This window comes from Toxoplasma gondii, chromosome VIII, assembly GCF_000006565.2.
Source record: "Toxoplasma gondii ME49 chromosome VIII, whole genome shotgun sequence".
NCBI classification, from domain to species: Eukaryota; Apicomplexa; class Conoidasida; order Eucoccidiorida; family Sarcocystidae; genus Toxoplasma; species Toxoplasma gondii.
In genome coordinates, this window is record NC_031476.1 from 815,520 (window position 1) to 835,874 (window position 20,355).

The 20,355-nt window shown below is 50.0% G+C and overlaps 1 protein-coding gene across 1 annotated transcript; it reads left to right on the forward strand.

The window, feature by feature from the left end:
* Positions 1-1,546: 1,546 nt before the first annotated feature.
* Positions 1,547-20,235, forward strand: TGME49_230490 (phosphatidylinositol-4-phosphate 5-kinase). Its single transcript, XM_018780257.1, has 21 exons — positions 1,547-3,500; positions 4,051-4,186; positions 4,525-4,619; positions 4,899-5,398; positions 6,018-6,254; positions 7,217-8,116; positions 8,138-8,490; positions 9,054-9,091; positions 9,738-9,811; positions 10,346-10,427; positions 10,872-11,085; positions 11,765-11,891; positions 12,410-12,501; positions 13,253-13,406; positions 13,690-13,831; positions 15,053-15,104; positions 16,315-16,435; positions 16,682-16,798; positions 17,413-17,563; positions 18,672-18,721; positions 19,426-20,235. The coding sequence occupies exons 1-21, from the start codon at positions 3,292-3,294 to the stop codon at positions 19,461-19,463; spliced, it is 3,882 nt and encodes a 1,293-aa protein (XP_018636885.1). The 5' UTR covers positions 1,547-3,291; the 3' UTR covers positions 19,464-20,235.
* The last annotated feature ends 120 nt before the right edge of the window (positions 20,236-20,355 follow it).

A 20,355-nucleotide genomic window follows, 5' to 3' on the forward strand; every position in this document is an offset into this window, starting at 1 on the left:
ACACGTGGACAGTTCAACAAGGACACAAATGTTGGCTCTGAATCTGTTTCATAATAGTGGTGTTCCAATCGAACACGGTCCATTTGATCTGGACTATTTCCTCAGGCGAGGCCGTAGCCACTGAATACGAATCATTCGTGGCTGAAAGGTACGATGGCCTCCGCGTTGGAGATTCCATTATCGGGAGCACAAGATTCTTGAGAAGAGAAAATAAGGAAGGTGGACTCATGCCAATTCGTCCTGACGTGGCACCATCGTGAAAGTGGAAAACGCATAGGCACGCACAGAAATATCCATTTCACGGTTTTTAGTCTGCCTGCTCCTTCCGCCGAGGAGAGCTACGTGGTTTAGAGAGAACCTTTTGAACAAACCATGCGGACTGCAATACAGAGAAAGACTCTGTTCGCTTCACCGGCCTCTTACGATGGTTGTCCGAAGTTCGAAACTCCGCGATACACGGCAGGTTGACACGTACTTCCCAAGACGCTTGAACAAAGAAGCTACAGCCCCCCCCCCCCCAGGAATGGTGTAAAAAAGCGTTTTCCTGGTTTGCAAATGTGTGTTCGGCACCAAGCATGTTGGGACTGATATCAACTGCGGCGTGCACATGCCTGTGTACGAACTAGCCGCACAATCAGCGAAAAGGAGAACCTGTGTAGCCAACAGAACAGTGTAGGTATATTTGACACTCAGCGCTAACAAGTAATGTTTGTCAAGTTCCTTGTATCTATTTAGTTCACTGCTTTCTTGGGGGCAGACCAAAAGAGTTCACTAAACCGCGTTACAGATTTCCAGGATCTAAACCGGCAGTCCAACTCGTGTATCATTTATCTGCGTTTATCAAACGCAAAGTCAGGCAAGCCTCTTGCCCTCGACTGGAGACGATGCAGGGGGAGACCCAGGCTTATGGAGTGACCCAGCTTGTTTCTGTATCCAGTGCTTCCGCCCAAACAAGGTGAAGCTCGGTAGAGAACTCCCCCTTAAAAACAAACACATTCAGATACGATAGAGACAGATAGCTGCGATGTGACGGAGCATCGGAAATGCTACACACACGAATCGGTAATGCACTGATATAACTATCAGCAGTAGAAGTGGGCCATTCGTTTGGACACACTGTCGCAAGAAAAATGTGTGGTAAGCGTTTTCGAGTGAGGAAACGTTGTTTTCTGCTTCTGGCAGTATGAGCAAAGAAGGCAAGAGAGCCACACGCATCGCTACACAAGTCAACGCACGCCGGGAAGACCACCGGAGACACACAAACCTGATCGACGCGACCAGAGATATTCTCTCTCGTTCATTTGATTTCATATCTTGCTCTCTCGACTGCGGAATTCTAAGTTGCTCTTTATGAGGCGACTTTCTCCGCATTTCTACCTATCTCATTCTCCAGAGAGGCATGCCCTCTCGGCTCTCTGCGCTTCTTCGCTGTTCGCTTTCCGCGCATGCAGTCTCCTGTCGGCGTGGCAACGTGCCGAACGCGCTGACAACCAGCTTGCATGTCGATATCTCAGGAAAGGACTCTCGATCCCTTTGGCATTTCACGGAAGAGGGAAGCGAAGGTCTCCAAAAATTCGAGAAACTCAACAAACTGTCCGTGCCGTGCGGCACACTTCCGCAAATATGTGCGCGAGCGATGACCTGAGGACTCGTCGACGCCGAGCCAGCCGTCGTGGTTTCCTTTTCTCCAGGCTTTTTCCTGGAGCAGACTCCCCGGCTGGGTTTCTCTCGGTTCCGTTTTTGTGCTGTGAGACTCGTGGAGCCATTTTTATCGCGCAGATCCTCGTCTGCGCTGCCTCGTCTCCCGCGGCAGAGACCAGCCTCGAAGACGTGCTGTCAAACGGCCTTTCTATTTCAGAGAAGCCCTTTTCTTTCGTGTTTCTCGACCTCTTGGACCATTTTTCGTCTTTCTTTCCACCCCGCGCTCCCATCCCTCCTTTTCGTAGCCGGCCCCGCGCATGCGCTGCTTTCCATAGAGCCGACAACGGCGACGTGCCGGTTCTTCTGCAGTTTGGGAACTGCACGCTGAAGCACGATGAAAAAAGGCTTGGATCCGGGAAACAAAGATCTTCACGAACTCTGAAGCAGGCGTCCAACTCGTTGCTGGAACTGCGCCTCCCCAGCTCCGGCCGAGAAGCCGAGCTGTCCTCGAGGCGCTGAAGGTCCGCTCTGACTTGCGAGTTTGTTTCTTCCTTGTCATCTTTCTTGAGTTCGCCTGAAAACTTTCGCTGGACTGCTCAGGGTAGCGGAAACTGTGGCCTGCGCTCTGGCGCACGGCTTTTCCGAGAACACAACTCCCCTCGACAGATCCAGGAGACGATGGTATGGTCCAGGCTTTCTCAGGCTCGCGGGCGGGACTCTGGTCTGCATGCGCGAACGGAAGGATCCTGACGGCTGCCTTGCTTCCATTCTTGTGGAAGTCCTCTCCTCCCCAGACACATTGCTTCTCTCCTTTCTGTCCCTCGGCGGTGGCCTATGAGAACGTACTTTTCCACGCGTTTCGCTCCCTTTCATTTTCGTCCGTTTCTCGGCGTTTTATTTCGCTGCTTTCCGTCTTAGTGTCACTTTCCTTTTTCTCGTGCACAGCAGCTGAGACGCACTCCTCCCTTCTCTTCGGTGTTGCCGACATGCTTTCCTTCACCGGAGAGTCTATCGGAAGCCGTTCAGGAGGGAGGCTGAGTGTTGAAGTTTCTCAACCTCGCGGTGTCCCGACGTCAGACTCTGTCCACGTCTCAGTCTCGCTGGTCGATCTCTTTTGTTTGTTCTCGTCTGTCATTCCGTTTCCTCTGTCTGTCTCTGCGTGAACGCGAGGGCGAGATCGCCTGTAGAAAATACTTGACATAGACACCGAATTTCTTCTGCTTCTGCTTCTCCGAGGAAGCAGTGGTTGTTGAACTACCGTCGACGGCAGTCAGAAGGCTCCTCCCAAGGTCGCGAACGGCGCCGAGCCGCCTCTCGACCATCTCTCTCTCTTTCTCTTCGCTCGGTGTCTCTCCCTCCCTCTCCCCCTTTTCTCTGTCTTTCTCTCTTTTCTCTCTCGGTTTCCCTTTCTCTGCCGCTCTCCTTCTTCTCTATCTCCCCCTCCGTCTTCCCCGCGCCTCTTCAGAAGGCACACTGTCCGCGTTTTTCTGCATGCATGCGCTTCGTCTGCATGCGTCGAGAGTCCCCATGCGGTGTGGGGGAGTAAGGTGTCTGTTTCCCTTGGGCTTCACGTGGAGCGCGAAGCTTCACTGAGACTAGACCTTTCTGCAGTTTTTCCGGCCGATTCCCCTCGTCTTTTTCCGGAACAGAATGAGATCGTGTTGCGGCCGGAGCCAGGCGACCCACCGCTCTGCGGGAGACGTCGCGCCTTCTGACGACCTAGCGAAAAGTCCTCTCGGATTCAAACACACGCTCCAGGGTCATGCCCGACTTCCCGCCAAGATGGAGCGGACGCTTCTCGAAGACATCCTCACAAAGACAAACCTAGGACCGAAGGAAATTAAAGATCTGTACAACCGGTACACAGCCTCCTCCGTCTCATGCCGATTTGGTAGCCTGTCGACCGACGCCTGTATATCGGCACATTCCTGTTTCTCTCCATCTGTGTCCATCGATGTCTCTCTTTTTACGTGCAGCCCCCTTCGTCGACATGTCTTCCTTATACCTGTATCGATCTCTCTGTCTCTCTGTATCTATCAAGCATGCACATACATCTTTGTATGATTCTGCGCGCTGCTGGAGTGGATTGGTGTTGGACCAGTGAAAGAGGATGGGGAAAGGGGAGGAAGGATGGAGACGGCGGATGTTCAAAACAGTGGGCAGAAGTCGGCTGCTTGGAAGAATAGGGTATGGCGCATGCCCATCAGCGGAGGGACCGTCTCGGATTTTACGTTCTGTAGATCCCTTAGGATCAAGGCCTCTCCTTAGATGCGTTCAAGGATGGAACTGCGTGCAACGCGTCTGGCCTCCAGACAACTCATGCTTCCTGAGCATGCGCGCGCGTCTCTCGCTGCACATACACTCGCGTGGAACGGCTGCAGCTCGGTGTGTGTCTGCCATTTGCTTCAGATTCCGAAGAATCGCGCCAGATGGCTCACTTCCCTTCTCCCGCTTCTGCGATACTTTGGGAGTCCTCGGCATGGTCGACGAAACTTTCCTCGCCGAGCGCCTTTTCAACGCCTTCGACACAAACGGCGACTCGCGAGTGAGTTTCTCAGAGTGTGCGTACACCCCGTATCTGCTTTGGTCCTCGCGTCGGTTTGTGTCACTCCCTCTTGTACGGAAACATGTCTCAAAAAGGATATATATATATATATATATGTATATATGTATGTATATATGTATGTATATCTGTGCATGTAGTTGCGTGCATCCATGGACATATATACTATTCACACACACGTACACACAAGAAAGTTTATTTGTTTGTGCAGATGGGGAATGTGAAAGACGACTTTACGCGGGGCCATTATATACGTCTACTTAGTGGGTGCACGGCGGTCTGGAGATGTCCGTTGCCCTTGTTCTTTGCTTTTTGCGCAGCTGAGTTTCACGGAGTTTGCCGTAGCTCTGGGCACCATGATGCGCGGAAGCGACGACGAGAAACTGAATCTCTCCTTCAAGATTCTGAATCCGACGTACGTCTGAACTTGTGACTGTCTACTCCTCTGCCTCTCCCTCACCCTTTCCTCCCTCCGTCCACATCTCTTCCTTTCTCCTTCCACATCTCTTCCTTTCTCCTTCCCCCCTCCGGCCACAGAACGCTGCTTTCCATCGGCTGTCTCGACTCTCTTTACATTTACTGTGCGAACGTTCGACTTCATGAGGCCGTCCGTGACTTCTTTTTCTTCGTCTGCATGCGGCGTTGAAGCCGCCGAAGCTGTCTACCTCGCCTGCGCGTTTTTGCGTTTTTTCAGCTACGGAGGCGGCGCGACATGTTTGGCGGACTACGGCCTGGGGGGGTTCGAGGAAGACGCAAGCGAGTGCGAGCAGACTTCAGTGGCTTCTCCGCGGGTGACGGCGCGCCGGGAGCCTTCGCTGCGCAGTCCGTCTTGCGGCTTGCAGGAACCGCTGTCGCTGCAGCGCTACGAAGAGCTAAAGCCGCAGATCGAGCGCGACACCATCGGTGTGGAGGACTTTGTGTTGCTGATCCACTGCGTCGAGCAAACACGGCGAGCGCTGATTGGCGGGACCCAGCCGAGCTCATCGGACGCAGAAATTCGAAGAGTTTTCATGCAGAACGCCACGGTCATGCCCGACGGATCTTCGCGCATGATGCTGCTCGACTTCAAACAAGCCGTCCGGACTTCCCCCGCCTTCCTCGCGCTCCTCGGAGTCCTCCCCCAAGAACTCGCTGCAGACACTTCAGCGGGGCACCAGTGCATTCCCGCCGCCAAAAAGGCGGTCTCAATGCGAGGTGAGCTGAACAGGAAAACGAACTTCGGGGTCGACAGCACTGGGCGCAAGCGACAAAGAAATATTCGTAAACATGTACACTTACACAAAGTCACCTTCATATATATATATATATATATGTATATATATGAATATATATGAATATATATGTATAGGCGTATATGTATCTATTGATATATCTATATATATGTATATATATATATATATGTATACATCTGTATACGTTTACCTATGTACTCATACGTACTTTCCTATGTGTATGTATCGGCATTCACACACACTATATATATATATATATAAATATATATATATATAAATATATATTTATATATAAATATATTTGCAGATTCGTCAGTGAAGGGTTGCATGTATGCGAGCGTGTATGTCACGAGTATGAGAAGAGAGGAGCCAGGCTGTCGCAGGAGCGTCGCTTGTTTCTGTGTTTTTCTGTGTCTCGCGCGTTTTCGGTGTCTCTCCGTGTCTCGCTTTTTGTGGCGTCCCGCGGTTTCCTCCTTCCGTTTTCCTTTTCATATCCACCAAGAATCTGATTTCCATGGAGTTCGCCTTCTTTGCAAGAGCGCTGGTTGCTGGAAGTCTTCTCCTCGTCTGTGTTTACTCAGCTTCCCGGCATCGCCATTCAGATGTGCAGAGTTCAGCCGACTCGCGGTCGGAGAGCCGCCGAGACAGCGTGGAAGCGGTGAAGCAAGAACTGCAGAGAGTGCGCGAGGAACTGGGGCGCGTGGTGGACTTCGTCAACAGCGTTGTCTCTGTCGTTCAGAAGGAACAAGATACCTCCGACGCCATCATTGCGCATGTGATCAAAGACGCAGAGGAAGACGCTGCCCACCTCGCCGACGGTAAGCGCTGCGGAGACTCCTTAGAGGCGACCTCACGCTTCGCTTTCCTTCTTTCCGCCGGGGGGTGCAGGATAACTGTGTTGGGAGCTCCACTTCTCAAACTGTGTCACCGCCTCCGCGTCGGCGGTAGAGTATCGAGGATGCCGCATGTATAGCTGTGATAGGCCGCACAGACAGCCGAACTTTTTATCCTGTACATCGCCGCCCTGGGTTGCTTATAACGGGGGTACGAGTGCTATATTCTTCCGCTTCACGACATTAAGGTTTTCTTCCGTAACCGTTATGGCCTACTGCGAAAAGGATGTCTCCACTTGTGCTGAACGAGAGACAGTGCTGCTCAAAACTCGGAGGGAACCGTGTCCTCCATTGTCGATTCTCGCGCAAAGAGACACCGGAACTATCTAATTTGCAAATTCGTTCAGGGAAGTCAAACACAGTTTCAGGCTGTCTCTCACGTGTATCCACTCGCGATTCAAACGCGCGGAAAACAATCTGCAGTCGCTTGTTCACACAAAATTGCCCACCCTTGTCTCTTTCTCTACATCCTTCCCTGTCGACCTCTTCAACCCCCCTCGTCGCTTTCGTCTCCCTGTGCGCTGTTCACTGTTTGTTGCCACCAACAAAGTTCGTCTGTCTTGATGCAAGTCACCTTCCCGCGATTCTTCCTTCTTCCTCAACGCATCCTCTCAGCCATAAAAGACTCTGATTTTACTGTAATGAAAACAGGAGGACAGTGAGATTTCTCCTGAAGTTTAAGCAGGTGTTTCAAATTTTGAAAATAGTTTTTTATATTTTTTTGCTTTATCAGCAAAATCAACATGTCATCCGTTATATGCTGCACGTTCGCCAAAATGTAGCATAAACAACTTGGTAGTCTTTGTCTCATACCTGGACTCTCGTCCGCCTGCCGCGTCGTCTCCCTACCGGCTCTCTGTGTCCGCTTCTTTCACTCTCACATGCAGGGACAGCCGCTGCAGGCGCGGTCTCGGACCATGGAGGTGGGTTGTCTGAGAAGGGAGAGTTTTCTCGTATGATTGCATGCCCCGTGAGGTCCCTCGAAGAACATGTCCCCCTGTCTGCGAGTTCCTGTCCTTCGATGGAAGACATCCATCCTTTCCCGAGCTTCCCCGTCCGCAGCATGAGCGAAGCCGAGGGCGAAGACCGCGCATGCGGTGTTGTCTCTCGCAAGCTGAGCGGAAACACCGCAGAGGAGGTCCCCGCGACGCCTCTCACTTCCAGGGTCGACGGCGCATTTGCCTCGAGCGCACCGAGGTCCTCGGAGGCCGTGGAGTCAGTGAGGGAAGACGAAGCCTCAACGCAGAGGAGATCTGAAGCGCGAGAAGCATCCTCGACAACGAGGGAATCTCAAGGACGAGAAGAAGCCTGGTCAGGTGGAGCACCGTCGAAGCGAGAAGTGCCAGGAGTTCGCGAATCTCAAGGGTGCGAAGAAGCGTCTGCTGCATGCGAGTTGACTCATGAGACTCACGCGCATCTGCGGCGGACGCTGGAGCAGCTGCATGCGTTGCGGACGGCGACTGTGAAGGACGCAGTGGAGGCTGAAGCGAACAAGACGATTTCTCAGATCGAAGCGGTTGAGGCGCGCATCGGGCGCCTGCTCTCCCTCCTGAGGGACGACGACCGCGCCTCTCTCTCGTCTGCGGGAGCAACTTCGAACGAGAAGGAAGGCCGGAAGTCCACGCGACTCACTGCCTGCGAGCCTCCCGTTCTCTCTGCCTCGAACGGCGACCGCGGCAGCGTCGGGATCTTCGGGAACTGCGGCTCCTCCAGCTTCGATAGCCGCGACCATTGGCCTTTCTGCAGACCCAGGGGCCTGGTGACCCTTGAAGTGGGGAGAGAAGAAGGCGAGACGGGGAGAGAAGAAGGCGAGACGGGGAGAGAATTGAGGAATGCGGTGTCGGAACCTGGTGCCCGCGAGGCGGAGGCCGAGCCGCTGTTTCTGGGCGACGGGACGGTGCTTGTGGGGTCCGCCGGGAGCGAACCGGAGGAGACCGACGCAAAGGTAGAGGAGACGCGTTTTGGCTTGGCGCGGGGGCCTGAAGGGGACGTCCGGGAGGGTGAGAAAGTTTTTCGGCCACCGGCTTGCAGAAAACACGGTTCGGGTGGAAGCAGGTATCGCAGCTTCACTTCGAAGAAAGTCACAATTCGCCTCAGGAGCGCGGAGACAACGCAGCGACAGTCGACAGACGAAAACGACGGCCCCGACGCACTCTCCGAGGTAGGCAGAGAAACTTGAAAACGGTAAAGACAAGAAGCGACCGGGGGGAGGGGGGGGGAGTACAGGGGAAGAAGAAGGCGAGCACACCGGAAACGAAACGCGAGACCAGAAGGGGAAAAGGCAGATGGAGGTGAGCGATGAGACGCAAAGGGGGGAAAAAGGGGAACGGATAGGGGAGGTAAGATGAGGTGAAGAAAGAGCAAACGAAAGGGGAGACGACGAAGCAAAAGGCGTAGGGGGTCGAGATTTGGAAATAGCGTGAGCGCCGAAGAGAGAGGAAACGAAAGACCTCTGGGTGGATGTGACCTGCAAGGAGATTGCGACAATCCAAAGGTAGAGAGAGGAAGGAAAGAGAGATCAGCCGCTGAGAAACCGAGAGGGAATGCAGGAAACGAGCAGCGAGACAGAGGAACCTTGAGGGAACGTCTTGACCTGGTAACACAAGTACAGGATTGCTTTTTCGGCTGAAACATTTGAGGAATCGCGCGGCGCAGAGCAAACATTCGTGAGAGATGCGATTTCGAGTTTTTTCTGTCTGCTTTGCTTTCCTGACGGTTCTTCAGCACCCGGTGTTGAGTAGCCCATGCAGCCGCCCTCTCCAGTAAGACAGAAAAAAGAACTTTCGTGACTGCCACCACGAATTCGACACCAGTTGTCTTTTCCATCTGCACTTGCAACTCCAGATCTGTCGCTACGTATCTCGTTCTCGATTTATCCTCCTTCTCTAAACCTGTGGATAGAAAGTCGCCATTCTATACGTTTCTTCCCCGCGACACAAGTCCACGCCGATGCATCGATACGCAGCCGTCCCTCCGCGTTCAACCTTGTCCTTGATCATTCGCGTCTTTTTTGTACATTTCGGAACCGATATTCATATGGATGCACGCATCTATGTGTACGTGTATGCACGTACGTATATATATACATATATATATATATACATATATATATATATATATATATGCATGTCCGTATTTGTGTTTGTGCACATTTCTGCTGATGTTGTGTTGTCACATCGGAGATGTTCTTGTTCCTCTCACAGGATCGTTTAGTCGCCTCTCCTGTTTCCGACTGTTTTGTCTCTCGTAAATGCTGTTTCCCTGCACTGTTGAACGCTCTGTCTTCGAGACGTCCTGTCGTGAGGAGTCGTTCTTCGAAGTGCAGTTTTTATATGTTGTCTTGCCAGTTTCTCATCGAAAATTCATTCCTTTGTTGCCTCTCCGGTGTCCCGGTGTGCGCGCATGCAGCAAGGACAGCGGCTCCCAGTCTGACGAAATTCCGCTGCATCGCATGTACATGAACCGCGCGAATTTCAAATTTTGTGAGCGATCTCCTCAGGATGAATGAAACGAAAGACTTTCGAGGGTGTTACTTCTAGATACCCCCACACACATACACATATATATATATGTATATATATATATATATGTATATGTATATATATATATATGTTATGTTGCATCGTGGTTTAAAGGATTGGGCACGTGGAAGTATCGAGATAGATTAAAATGCATGTGCATGTCCAGCCATGCGTATACTTGGACAAACATGTAAAACTCTTTTCGAGACGAGTCGGTGCAGATCCACGAGGAGAGAGAAGCGCACGCGATAGACGGCTCTCGCTGTGAGCATCTGAGAAGCAGCATGTTTCTTGTGTCGAGCAACGCCTGGATACGGGGGAGAGCTGCAGATGTCTCGAAAGAACGCCGAAGCAGGAACCGTTTCCTGGATTTTCGTCGCTTCTTGTTGTATGGGGCTTCGGAGCTCTCGCTGGCGCCAACGAATGTCAACGCTGCAGAGCGTTTTTGGACTTGTCTTCTTCTGTCCTGCATTTTCGCGTCTGTTGTTGCCTCAGCGAACAGACAACGACGGAGACGCCGCACCATTCTGCCCATGGGCTCGTTCCGCCTCAAGCGCGTAGACAGCAACAGTTCGCGGTACGTCAAATCCTCAACTGTAGATCTCAAAGAACGCGCTTGGCTTTCTCGTTGAACGAAACGACTGAGCCACCGTAGTTCTGTGGACGAGGGCGTGCGTCGTCACGCGCCCCCCGCTACAGAGTCTGACTAGATCTACCTCTCCGCGATGTACATTCATGTGCATCTATCCTTGCATTACACACCTACATATACATGTATCATGCATATATATACATATATATATACATGTATATATTTATATATATATATATATATGCACATCACACACATCGACATACGCACATGTCTACATGCGCGTATGTAGCATACACATACGTATACATGTGTACATATTAACATACCTGCATGTTCATATATATATATATATATCTGCGTGTGTGTGTGTACCACATGCACAAACGCACGTATATTTCTTACGATTTGTTTTTCTTTCTTCTGCAGTCCGCCGGGCAGTCCGAAGGGTCTCGCCGTCCACTTTGGACATGAGAACTGGGACACAGTGATCAACATCATGGTCGGCATTCGCTTGGCGGCAGGCCGAGCGAGCAGCGAACCGCAGCGAGCCATCGAGCGCTACGACTTTGTCATGAAGGAGAAGTTCTCCATTCTCCCCAACACAGGCATGGTCAAAAGCATAAGTGACCGCAGATCGCTGGTAAGCGCTGTGTTACGTTCTCTCGAAATATCCACTTTTTCGCCTCTCAGACTCTCGGTGGAGAAAACGACAAGCCCGCACTGCACTTGTGCATCTGCGCCGTATCTGAACGCTAGCTGTATCGCTGCGGATAGCTGCGCAGGGGGGATCAGGGTGGTGAGGTAATCCTGGAGAGAGAACGCTTTTCTCCTCCCCTTGGCGTAGACAACTCGTTGCGTTCTCGCGGTCGATCTGTCTGCTGGTACAGTCATCACACGCTGCTTTTGTCGAGGACTGTGTTCTTGGAATGCGGACTCTGCCATTCCCTTCGTTACTAGAGCCTCGACGGGCACTGTGCAGGTGCATGCGCGTCGTTTGAGCACATGCGTTGCAAGGAAGTCCTGGAGTTTCGAAGCGGCTTAGAAACGAGCTTTGAAATGCGTCTGATGTGCGAGAGGACGGATGCCTTTCTTCTTTAAGGTGGTATCTCCACCTATCCAGGAGACCGTTTCTCGCTGTCGCTCACCTCGGCGCTTTTGTTTCGTGAAACTACCTTTGCTTCGCTTCTTTCTTCCGCGACGACGCCAACATGTCTTTCTTGCAGTTTGCGGAGACGACGCTCGCGTTCTTTATTTCTTAAAAGTGGATTTCTGTCTGATTTTTCCAAAGGATCTCTCGTGTCCTGTGCGGCTCTCTTCAGTTTGCAGTTCGTTTCGTCGACTACGCCCCGATGGTCTTTCGGCGACTGCGGGAGAGATTTCACATCAGCAGTGAAACCTACGTTCGCTCCGTGGGTCCCGAGCAGCTCCTTGGAAACCTGCTTCTCGGTGAGAAGAAGAATTTTGTTTCAACTTCCAGACGAAAAACACGACGCGTGCACTCAGACCTTTCTTTGGGGGCTGCTGACTTCCGTTCCAGTTAAAAGACAGGAAAATGCGCGACCGGAACTACCATCCGCATGACCGAGGACGCTCGCCGCTGTACAGACACCCACAGAGGCTGAGAGGGTGACGACGGCTGAGGGTTCCGGAACAGGTGGAGCCATAGAGGGATAGAAACGCCGCCAGGCGAAGGGGAAGGGCACAGCGCTGACAATTCATTCAAGTAGATTCTCATTAAGGATGCACACAGAGAGATGCATAATATCGATGCACAGACTTATGTATCTATGTATGTATGTATGTATAATTATGCATGGCGAAGTATGTGCATGCTCCGAGAAGGAAAGTGCAGTGATACTGCAGAGGAACGGTCTTGGGATTTGCTGAGGGAGCAGACCCAGCTGTCCTGATGAGGGTGTTCTGGATGAAGAAAAATTCTTTCTTGAACTCTTGTCGCTTTTCAGGCAACTTGTCTTCCCTGTCGGAGCTGGTGTCTGAGGGAAGAAGCGGCGCGCTTTTCTACTACACTGCGGACGGAAAATTCATGATCAAAACTGTAAGCGGCTGTAACCACATAGACAAAACTCTCTGCATTCAAATAGTACTGTGCATGCGAAAAGGGAAACAGAACCAATGAGTACAAGTCTACAGAACTATGCAGCATACGCGTACATATATTGGATATATATATATGTATATGGATGTATATCTGCTGTATTGGTGAATGTAACAACGAATAATACTTGAACCTACGTGTACATGCGTGCGTCTACACGAAGATATATGTAGACATGCAGCGAAGAAATTCACTACATTCAATAAAAAGAAAGGAGTATCTCTCATGCTACCGTGGCTCGCTCGGAACTTGTCTCTGCTTCAACAACTCTTAAACGGGTGCCATAAATGCCACAACCTTACGAATTTATATATATATATATATATATATCTACATATATATATATATATATCTACATATATATATATATATATATCTACATATATATATATATATATATATATATCTACATATATATATATATATATACCCGTGACTATATTGCATCCTCATATGGGGAGTGGGGTTCCAGAAATTCGGCAGGAATAGATATCGTCCTACGAGAATGGAGAATTGCGTTGTCTCATCCTCGTTTTTGTGTGCGGCCTAAATTGCTTCGATGGGGCGGCATTCCTCGGATTGCTTTTCGCTTCCAGGCGTGATACACGGTGCATGTGCCTTGGACATGCATGCCTTTTTGGTTCTGGCCCAGGAGTTACATGAATGACGTTTCTCCGGTCGTTTCCCTCAGATTTCCAAGAGCACAGCGATGTTTTTGCGCTCGATTTTGCTGGACTACTACGAACACGTGATGGCGAATCCCGATTCGCTTCTCACGCGTTTTTTTGGGCTGCATGCAATTCGGTTGAAAGAGAAACACAGGAGCGGCGGCGCCGTCCTTTCGCGTAAGGGTCTCTGGAATAACGCATCCCAAATTCATACTCGAGGGCGCCCCAGACTTCACAAAAACCACAGAACATGGCGTTGTTCGAGGCCGCGTCGTCGGAACTGTATTTGCTCGGAGCCGTCGTCTCCAATATAAGCCGATTCTGTTATTCGACCGTCTTGTTGCGTCCTAGACCGCGGCCTGCAGCGCAATGTGAAGCATGCAGATCCGCGCCACTGTCGTCGTTTTGGGATTTTCTGCAGCTAAAGTGGAACACCCGCTGTCTTGCGAGATTTTTGCAGCTCACATGGCAGCTGACCGGCGCATGCACAAAAAGTATTTTATCGTGATGTCAAATTTCTTTCACACGCCCGTCGAAATCCACAGACGCTATGACCTCAAAGGGTCCACCTACAAACGGCAGTTGTCTCCAGACCAACTCAAGTGAGTCTCATATGCGGCCGAACTTTTTCTTTGCCAAGGTAGCCTTCGACTTGCGTAAATGCTGGTGGGGGCAGATGAAGGAAGATCCATTTTTTGAGAACGGTGCGTGCACATGCGTATAGAGCTCTTGGCATGAAGGCGCGCATTCTGGCTTCGCTCGTTTTCAGACGCGAGGGTGTTTGTCTACGCATTTCTTTCTTTCTAAATGCAAGTCTATCCCCCCTCCTTTATCGGCATCTGCCGCGTTTCGTATATCCGCGTTAATGCTTATATGTGAAAATCTGTGTACTCGTGTATTCACTTATACATACCGATTCAGTTATGTGAAGTATACATTCTCAGTTAAACATACTCGTCAACAGGCAGGGTGGTGCACGATTCTCAATGCCGTCTCCGCGATTACCAGCTATTCTCTCATCCCACATGAAGTTGCGAATCCACGAGGCCCCGTTATACAAAGAAATATATTAGGGGTTTATATGTTAAACAGGGATAAATGCAATACCAATATCCATCTGATAAGCAGTGTGCACATGTATGTATATACATTTATGATATATGTATCTATGTATATATCTGTATATATATATATATATATATATATATATATGCGTGTATGAATGCGCGAGCGTTTTTGGTGTCAGTGAAAGAAGACAAACGTTTTTCGAAGACCTCAAGGGAGTGAGGCACTGTATATAATTATAGTCTTGTAGATATTGAGGCATGCGACCTATAACTACACAGTGCATTTATGCGAAGGAGGGACCAGATTGTGTCTGTTTCCCCGGTCCCTTGCACTCTCTTTCTCAGTTGCAGCAGACTGACCCTCGACGAGTAGCGAAGAATAAACGAAGTCAATAAAGGAACGAGTGTGGAGAACCTGCCGCTTATTTGCGTCTGACAACAGCGTCAAAGAATCCAGGGTGGATCTGTGTCTTTGTACCGCTGTGTTGTGGTTCAGTCGCAAATCGTGGTGAGACGACCAAGTCATGTTCTTGGCCTCGTGCATGTCGCTCGGGAACGAGCTGGAAACAGTTGTGCGATAGCTGTTTCACTGCGGTTCCGTAACACCGCAGCGGCGGATTTGTATCTTACCTGAATATGGATGTTTTTCTGGCTGAACGTGGAGCTCACCTAAGGCTAAAGAGCTCCGCAATCGAATTCGCGGACGCATCAACCAGCAACTGCACTCGGTTCGGTGTTCTGCGTATTTGCTTCCAGAGACAGCACTGTCGCATTGAAAGACCTCGACATCGACAGAGAGAAAGAGCAGGTGGGTCTTCACGATGAAGGAAGACAAAAGAGAAGCGTACCTGCGTTCCGCATTCAGGCGGTCTCTCTGTGTCGTCGCTTTGCGCGCAAGTGACGGTTTCCTCAAGTCACAGCAGCCTGATAGAAAGGGTGTGAAACAGGAGTTAGTGGACGACGCGTTCTCTTCGGTGTGGACGACATGCCTGCAAGGAACGTAGGACGACGGCGGCCTTTTTTCCCTGACGTAAACCGTCTGCATCCCCACAAAGACTTTTGTTCCACCCACACCTGTGCTCAGAGGGCGGGGAAAGCCGCGACGAGAGTTACACTGTCGTCTCGACTTTAGGAGGCGCTTTTCCAGTGTGTTCGGCGCTCTGCTCGCTCCTCAGAGAGCTCGGAACTCGGAAGTTGCGAATAGAAAACAAAAGTCTCTGGTCTGACTCGTGCTGCGAAAAGCGTATTCCAGGAAAGATCGAGTGTGCCTGAACGTCGGAGGGGACAGCTTTGCGCCTGCTTCGTCTTGCACAGACCAGACGGAGAGAGGGAGCCGGGCGCATGCAGTGCCATGCAAATGCAAACACTAAATCCTACCTTCGTCTTCCCTCTCAGCCAAAGAGGAGCGCGGGACTTATTTTGTACCTTAGTCTCCAGTGGTTCTTCTCTCTCTGACAACATCTGCTCAGCTGTTTCCGTCTGTCACACTATATATATATATATATGCATTCAAGTATAAATATATGCTTGTCGACGTACATATATATATATATGCATATATATATGTATATGTATATTTATATGGCAACAGTTTTCTTTTTTGGACAGGGCGGTGCATCTGAAATGGGTATTGGGTAGAGGCGGGGTTACTTTTTAGCCACCGGCATGCATTTGTGTGTTTTGTGTGAACTACGTCGCTCTGTCCCCTTGGAGGTGGGCGACGCTCTTCTGAACAGAGTTTCGTTTTCCCGTTTTTCGGTCATTTACTCGTCCTTGGATGCGCGCCGCATGCAGGCGTTTCTGCATTCGCAGAAATGCTTTGAAATGTGCCTGTCTGTTCTTCTGCCGAGTTCTTTGCATGCGACAAACGACCAGAGACGACGCCTGAGCAGGCAACACGGCTTTAGTCGGTGGATGCAGAAGGTTAACTCAAGTCCTAGTTAACTGAGTTTTGCGTTTGTGTCTTTGAGGCTCTCAGATTCCGTTTTTCTTCTGTCCTCTGTCGTTTTCGCGTGCAGATGGAACTCGGGCCAGAAAGGCGAAGCCAACTTCTTGCGCAGATGCAAAAGGACGTTGAATTTCTGCGAGTGCACCAGATCATCGACTACTCGTTACTCCTGGGGATCTTCTACCGCGGCCGTAAGACTTTCCATGCCAAGAGATTCACATGTCATGTTTTCGCGCTTTTTGCCGTTGAGATCCAGCCGTTTCTTGCGTCGGGAGTTACTTCCCGCGTCTGCATGCAAGGGACCTCCTGAACTGGTGAACGTTTTGCTTCAACTCACATTCAGCAGACGAGCAAGTGCGGCACGCGTTCTTTCAAAGTCTTTCAAGGGGAGGTTTCACCAAGTTCTCAAAGCCATTTTGGTTTGTTCTTTTCTGCAGAACAACCGGATGACGTTCTGGCCGCCATGGTCTCTTCGACGCCTACTCCCCCTCCCCCTCGTCCCCTCAGCTTCCACCACAACTTTCGTCTTCACCATCTCTCTGGACTTTCTCAACGTAGGCTGCGAGCATCGACGTCTAGTTGGGTGGCTCGATGTCACACAGGAGTGTGTATCAATATTCACTTCTATATCCATATGTCAAATTGTGCTTACAACTAGACTGAGACACATATGGACAAACAAGTGCATGTGCGCATATATATATATATATATATAAATATATATATATATATAAATATATAAATATATAAATATATATATGTATAAGCACGAACACATACTTCCACGTTTATGCACGTGTATGTGTCATCATACAACACTGTATGGAGAGAGCAACGGGAGGATGTAGACCCGAGCCAGCATAAGGGCGCTGAAGTTGTGGAGATCGAGGAAACGAGAGATTTGTTTCCTTGTAGATCTCTGCGAAGTTGTTGTGCATGCTTTGTGCGTCTTCCGGAGCCACCCGTGTGTCGCATTTCTGAGAGTCAGCCGAGACACAGAGAGAGAGAGTCTTTGCCGTGTACGGAATGATGGTTTCGCATTCACATTTAGACGCGCGGATGTTTTTACATGTGTGTGTGTGTATGTATTTCGGTATCTGCAGAGATGTAAGTCTTTGTAGGAAGGGAAATTCTCGATGTTGCCTTGAGTGTTGTGCGCCTCGTGCAGCCTCGATGGAGCCTCACGTCCCCTTCTTTCAGGCAGAGTTTGGAGGCATGTGGTCTGCGGACAAATCGAAGCTTTACTACGTTGGAATTGTCGACATCTTGACATGCTGGAACACCGTCAAAAAACTCGAACATGCCTTCAAAACTGTCCAGTAAGTTCAAACCCAAGGCACATGCCCGTGGATCCCACTATACACTATATATATATATATATATATATATATATGTATATGTATATCTGCATGCCAAATCTGCATGCACATATGTGACGCTTGTTCCATGCGAGGGAGAGGTTCCGCCGAGTGTCTGCCCGTAAATGCATCGAGTAGCCTTGTAGGAAGGGCACCGTACTCGATTCGTTTGAGTTGCATGCATGTCCACCAGCCATGTGCGTCGACACAGTTTTTGTACATGCATCGACGGACTTTTCGCGCATGCATCGAGGTGTGGCTCTACTTTTATTGAGCGAAGAGCAGAAACCAGCAGCGAAGGAAAACCTCTCAGAGTGCACATTTGGGCGCGGAAGAACGTATTCTTTCCTACAGTGTTCCCGATTCTTGAGACGCGCGCGTCTGGAAGCGACAGCGCCTGGTCTGAGGAATTACCGAACTCCTTGTGTCTTCTTGTTGTCCAAAAGAGGCATGTAGGCGGTGTCTGAGGCGTTTCAGAGTCCACCTTAGGCGTTCTGGAGGCGACCAGTTACCTCTGTCTCGCGAAAAGCCAAAGACGCTCTTTCAGGAGAAAGTCGAACGACGCTTCTTCTCCTGACAGAGCTACACGTGTATTCTCTTCTGAGAGAGATATGCTTTTCTCAAGAGAGAGAGAGATACGTTTCTTCGTCTAAGAGAGAGACATGCTTCGTTTCTTCTTTTCTTCAAAAAAAAGACATGCTGCTTTTATAAAGAGAGACATACGCTGCGAGGGTGGGGGACAAGCAAGAGCGCCTGTGTCTTGTTTATTCCTTTTCCTTCCTCTTGAACCGATTATCGTCTCCGCGAGAAACTACAAACTCAGTGGACGCGTTAGTCAACTTCCATGGGAAGAACTTCGCCGAGTGTGTGTTCTCTCAGGTCAAGAAATGGGTGCGTTTTGCGTTGTCTGTCTCGTGTAGTGAAAACCAGGACTGCGTGACTTCTTTCTGGTCGAGATTCTACACTTTTTCTGCGGTTCGAAACATGTTAAATCCCCGTGGAGTTTGCACCGGAGACAGTTTCCCTTGATCGTCTAAGTGGATCTTGTGCTTTTCCCTGTGTCCCTCAGAACTGGAGACCCAAAAAGTATCTCCTGCGTTAATCCGGACTACTACGCTGGTGAGTTCTGTGTTCTCAATAGCACTTGCTCACCTCTGTCGCTTCGCCTCTCCATTGAAATTCGAACAGATGTATAGATATGGATGAGACGGAAAAGAGGTGCATCTCTCTACATCTGTCTTTCTATTTGTATCTATCTCAGTCCATTTCTATCTATATTTACCTATATAAATATATATACATACATATATACATATGTTTCTTTCTGTATCTACCATATATCTATCAATCCATTTATATAGATATATATACATATGTACATAAGTAGCAAAATCGGGATCCAGATGAGGGATTAACGCATCAAGTACATCGGCAGGGTGTGGGGTAAAGCAACCGACTCCAGTTTAGAATTTGTGCACCAGCATCGTATCTTGTTTTGCTTGGTCTGAGACAGTTGTTTTTTCCTTCTAAAGGAGAGCAGGAATGTCGTAGACACTTCATTTTAACTCTGCCAAATCTGCTCGACAAGTGATGAAATAAATTCCTCCAACCACTCCTTTGACATGCAGTTCCTCTCGCCGCTGAGTAGTGTGGACGCCATTGTCCGTCTCGATATCTATCGAGGAACTGACAGGTTTTCTTCCGTTTAAAGGCAAGACGACTCTTCCGACTCTCTGTTTCGTTGTTTCCTGTCTTCCTTTCTGTTTTCTTCGTCCACTCCATGTTTCACTGTCTACTTCTGTGGCTTCTGCTTCCTTTTCCAGAGCGCTTCATGGCCTTCATGCGACGGCACATTGAATGAGGATTCTGAGGAGCTGTCGGTCGTCGCCGCTACCGGCTTGACCTCTGTACGTTTCTCTCTGCCAACGTGGACGCTTCTCGAGAGGCTTTTGACGCCTCGTGAATCTCACTTCCTCTGGGAAGGCGCCTTTGACTCCAGTGGCTGTGGCCGCTGGCGCAGCCGGGGCCTCTCGGCCTTCGAGGCATGCGTTTTTGCGGACGCGGGGAGGTCTCCGCGATTCGTGATATCGGTCTGGCGGTGCATTTCTCTGTAGAGATTGGTTGCGGTTCTGTGTGCGCGGAACGCGAAGAAACGCGAGACAAGTTGTCTCTCGCTTTTTCGAGTCTGCGTATCCGAAGAGCGCGTCACTTATTGTTTTCTGTTATCGACGAACGTACGACTGCAGTTGCGAGACACGGGTCTGTGGGTCTTTGCCTGGTGCGGCTCTGAACATTGTGCAGTCAGAGAATCGATGCTCTGCGCCGTTTCTGTGGGAAGGCGGCGCTCCCGAGGAAAAAGTTTTAGAATTCGCGTTTTATTCTTCTTTTACCGCAATGGGGGTTTCGGAGTTGTTTCTCGACTCGTCGGATTTTCTCCAAATACACTCGAGGCCCCCATGCCCTCGTCAGGAACTGGCGTCGCGCCGGCTTTCCGGCTGTGCATGTTTCGATTTGTTTCCGTCTGTCTTCCATCGAGCGCTCTGGTGCCTCTTTGTTCCCGCTTGTTGACCCAAGTTCGTTTGACGTTGTTGGAGAGCTGGGGGGCCAATATCGCGCCGAGGGCGCAAGCAGAGAAATCCGAAAACATCGAAATGAACCAATGAGCGCCACTCGCACAGACGCGCACCGCCCAACACATTTTCAAAAGTAGAACAAGTCACTTTTTGCCGAAAGTCCAACTCCCGTCAAATGAA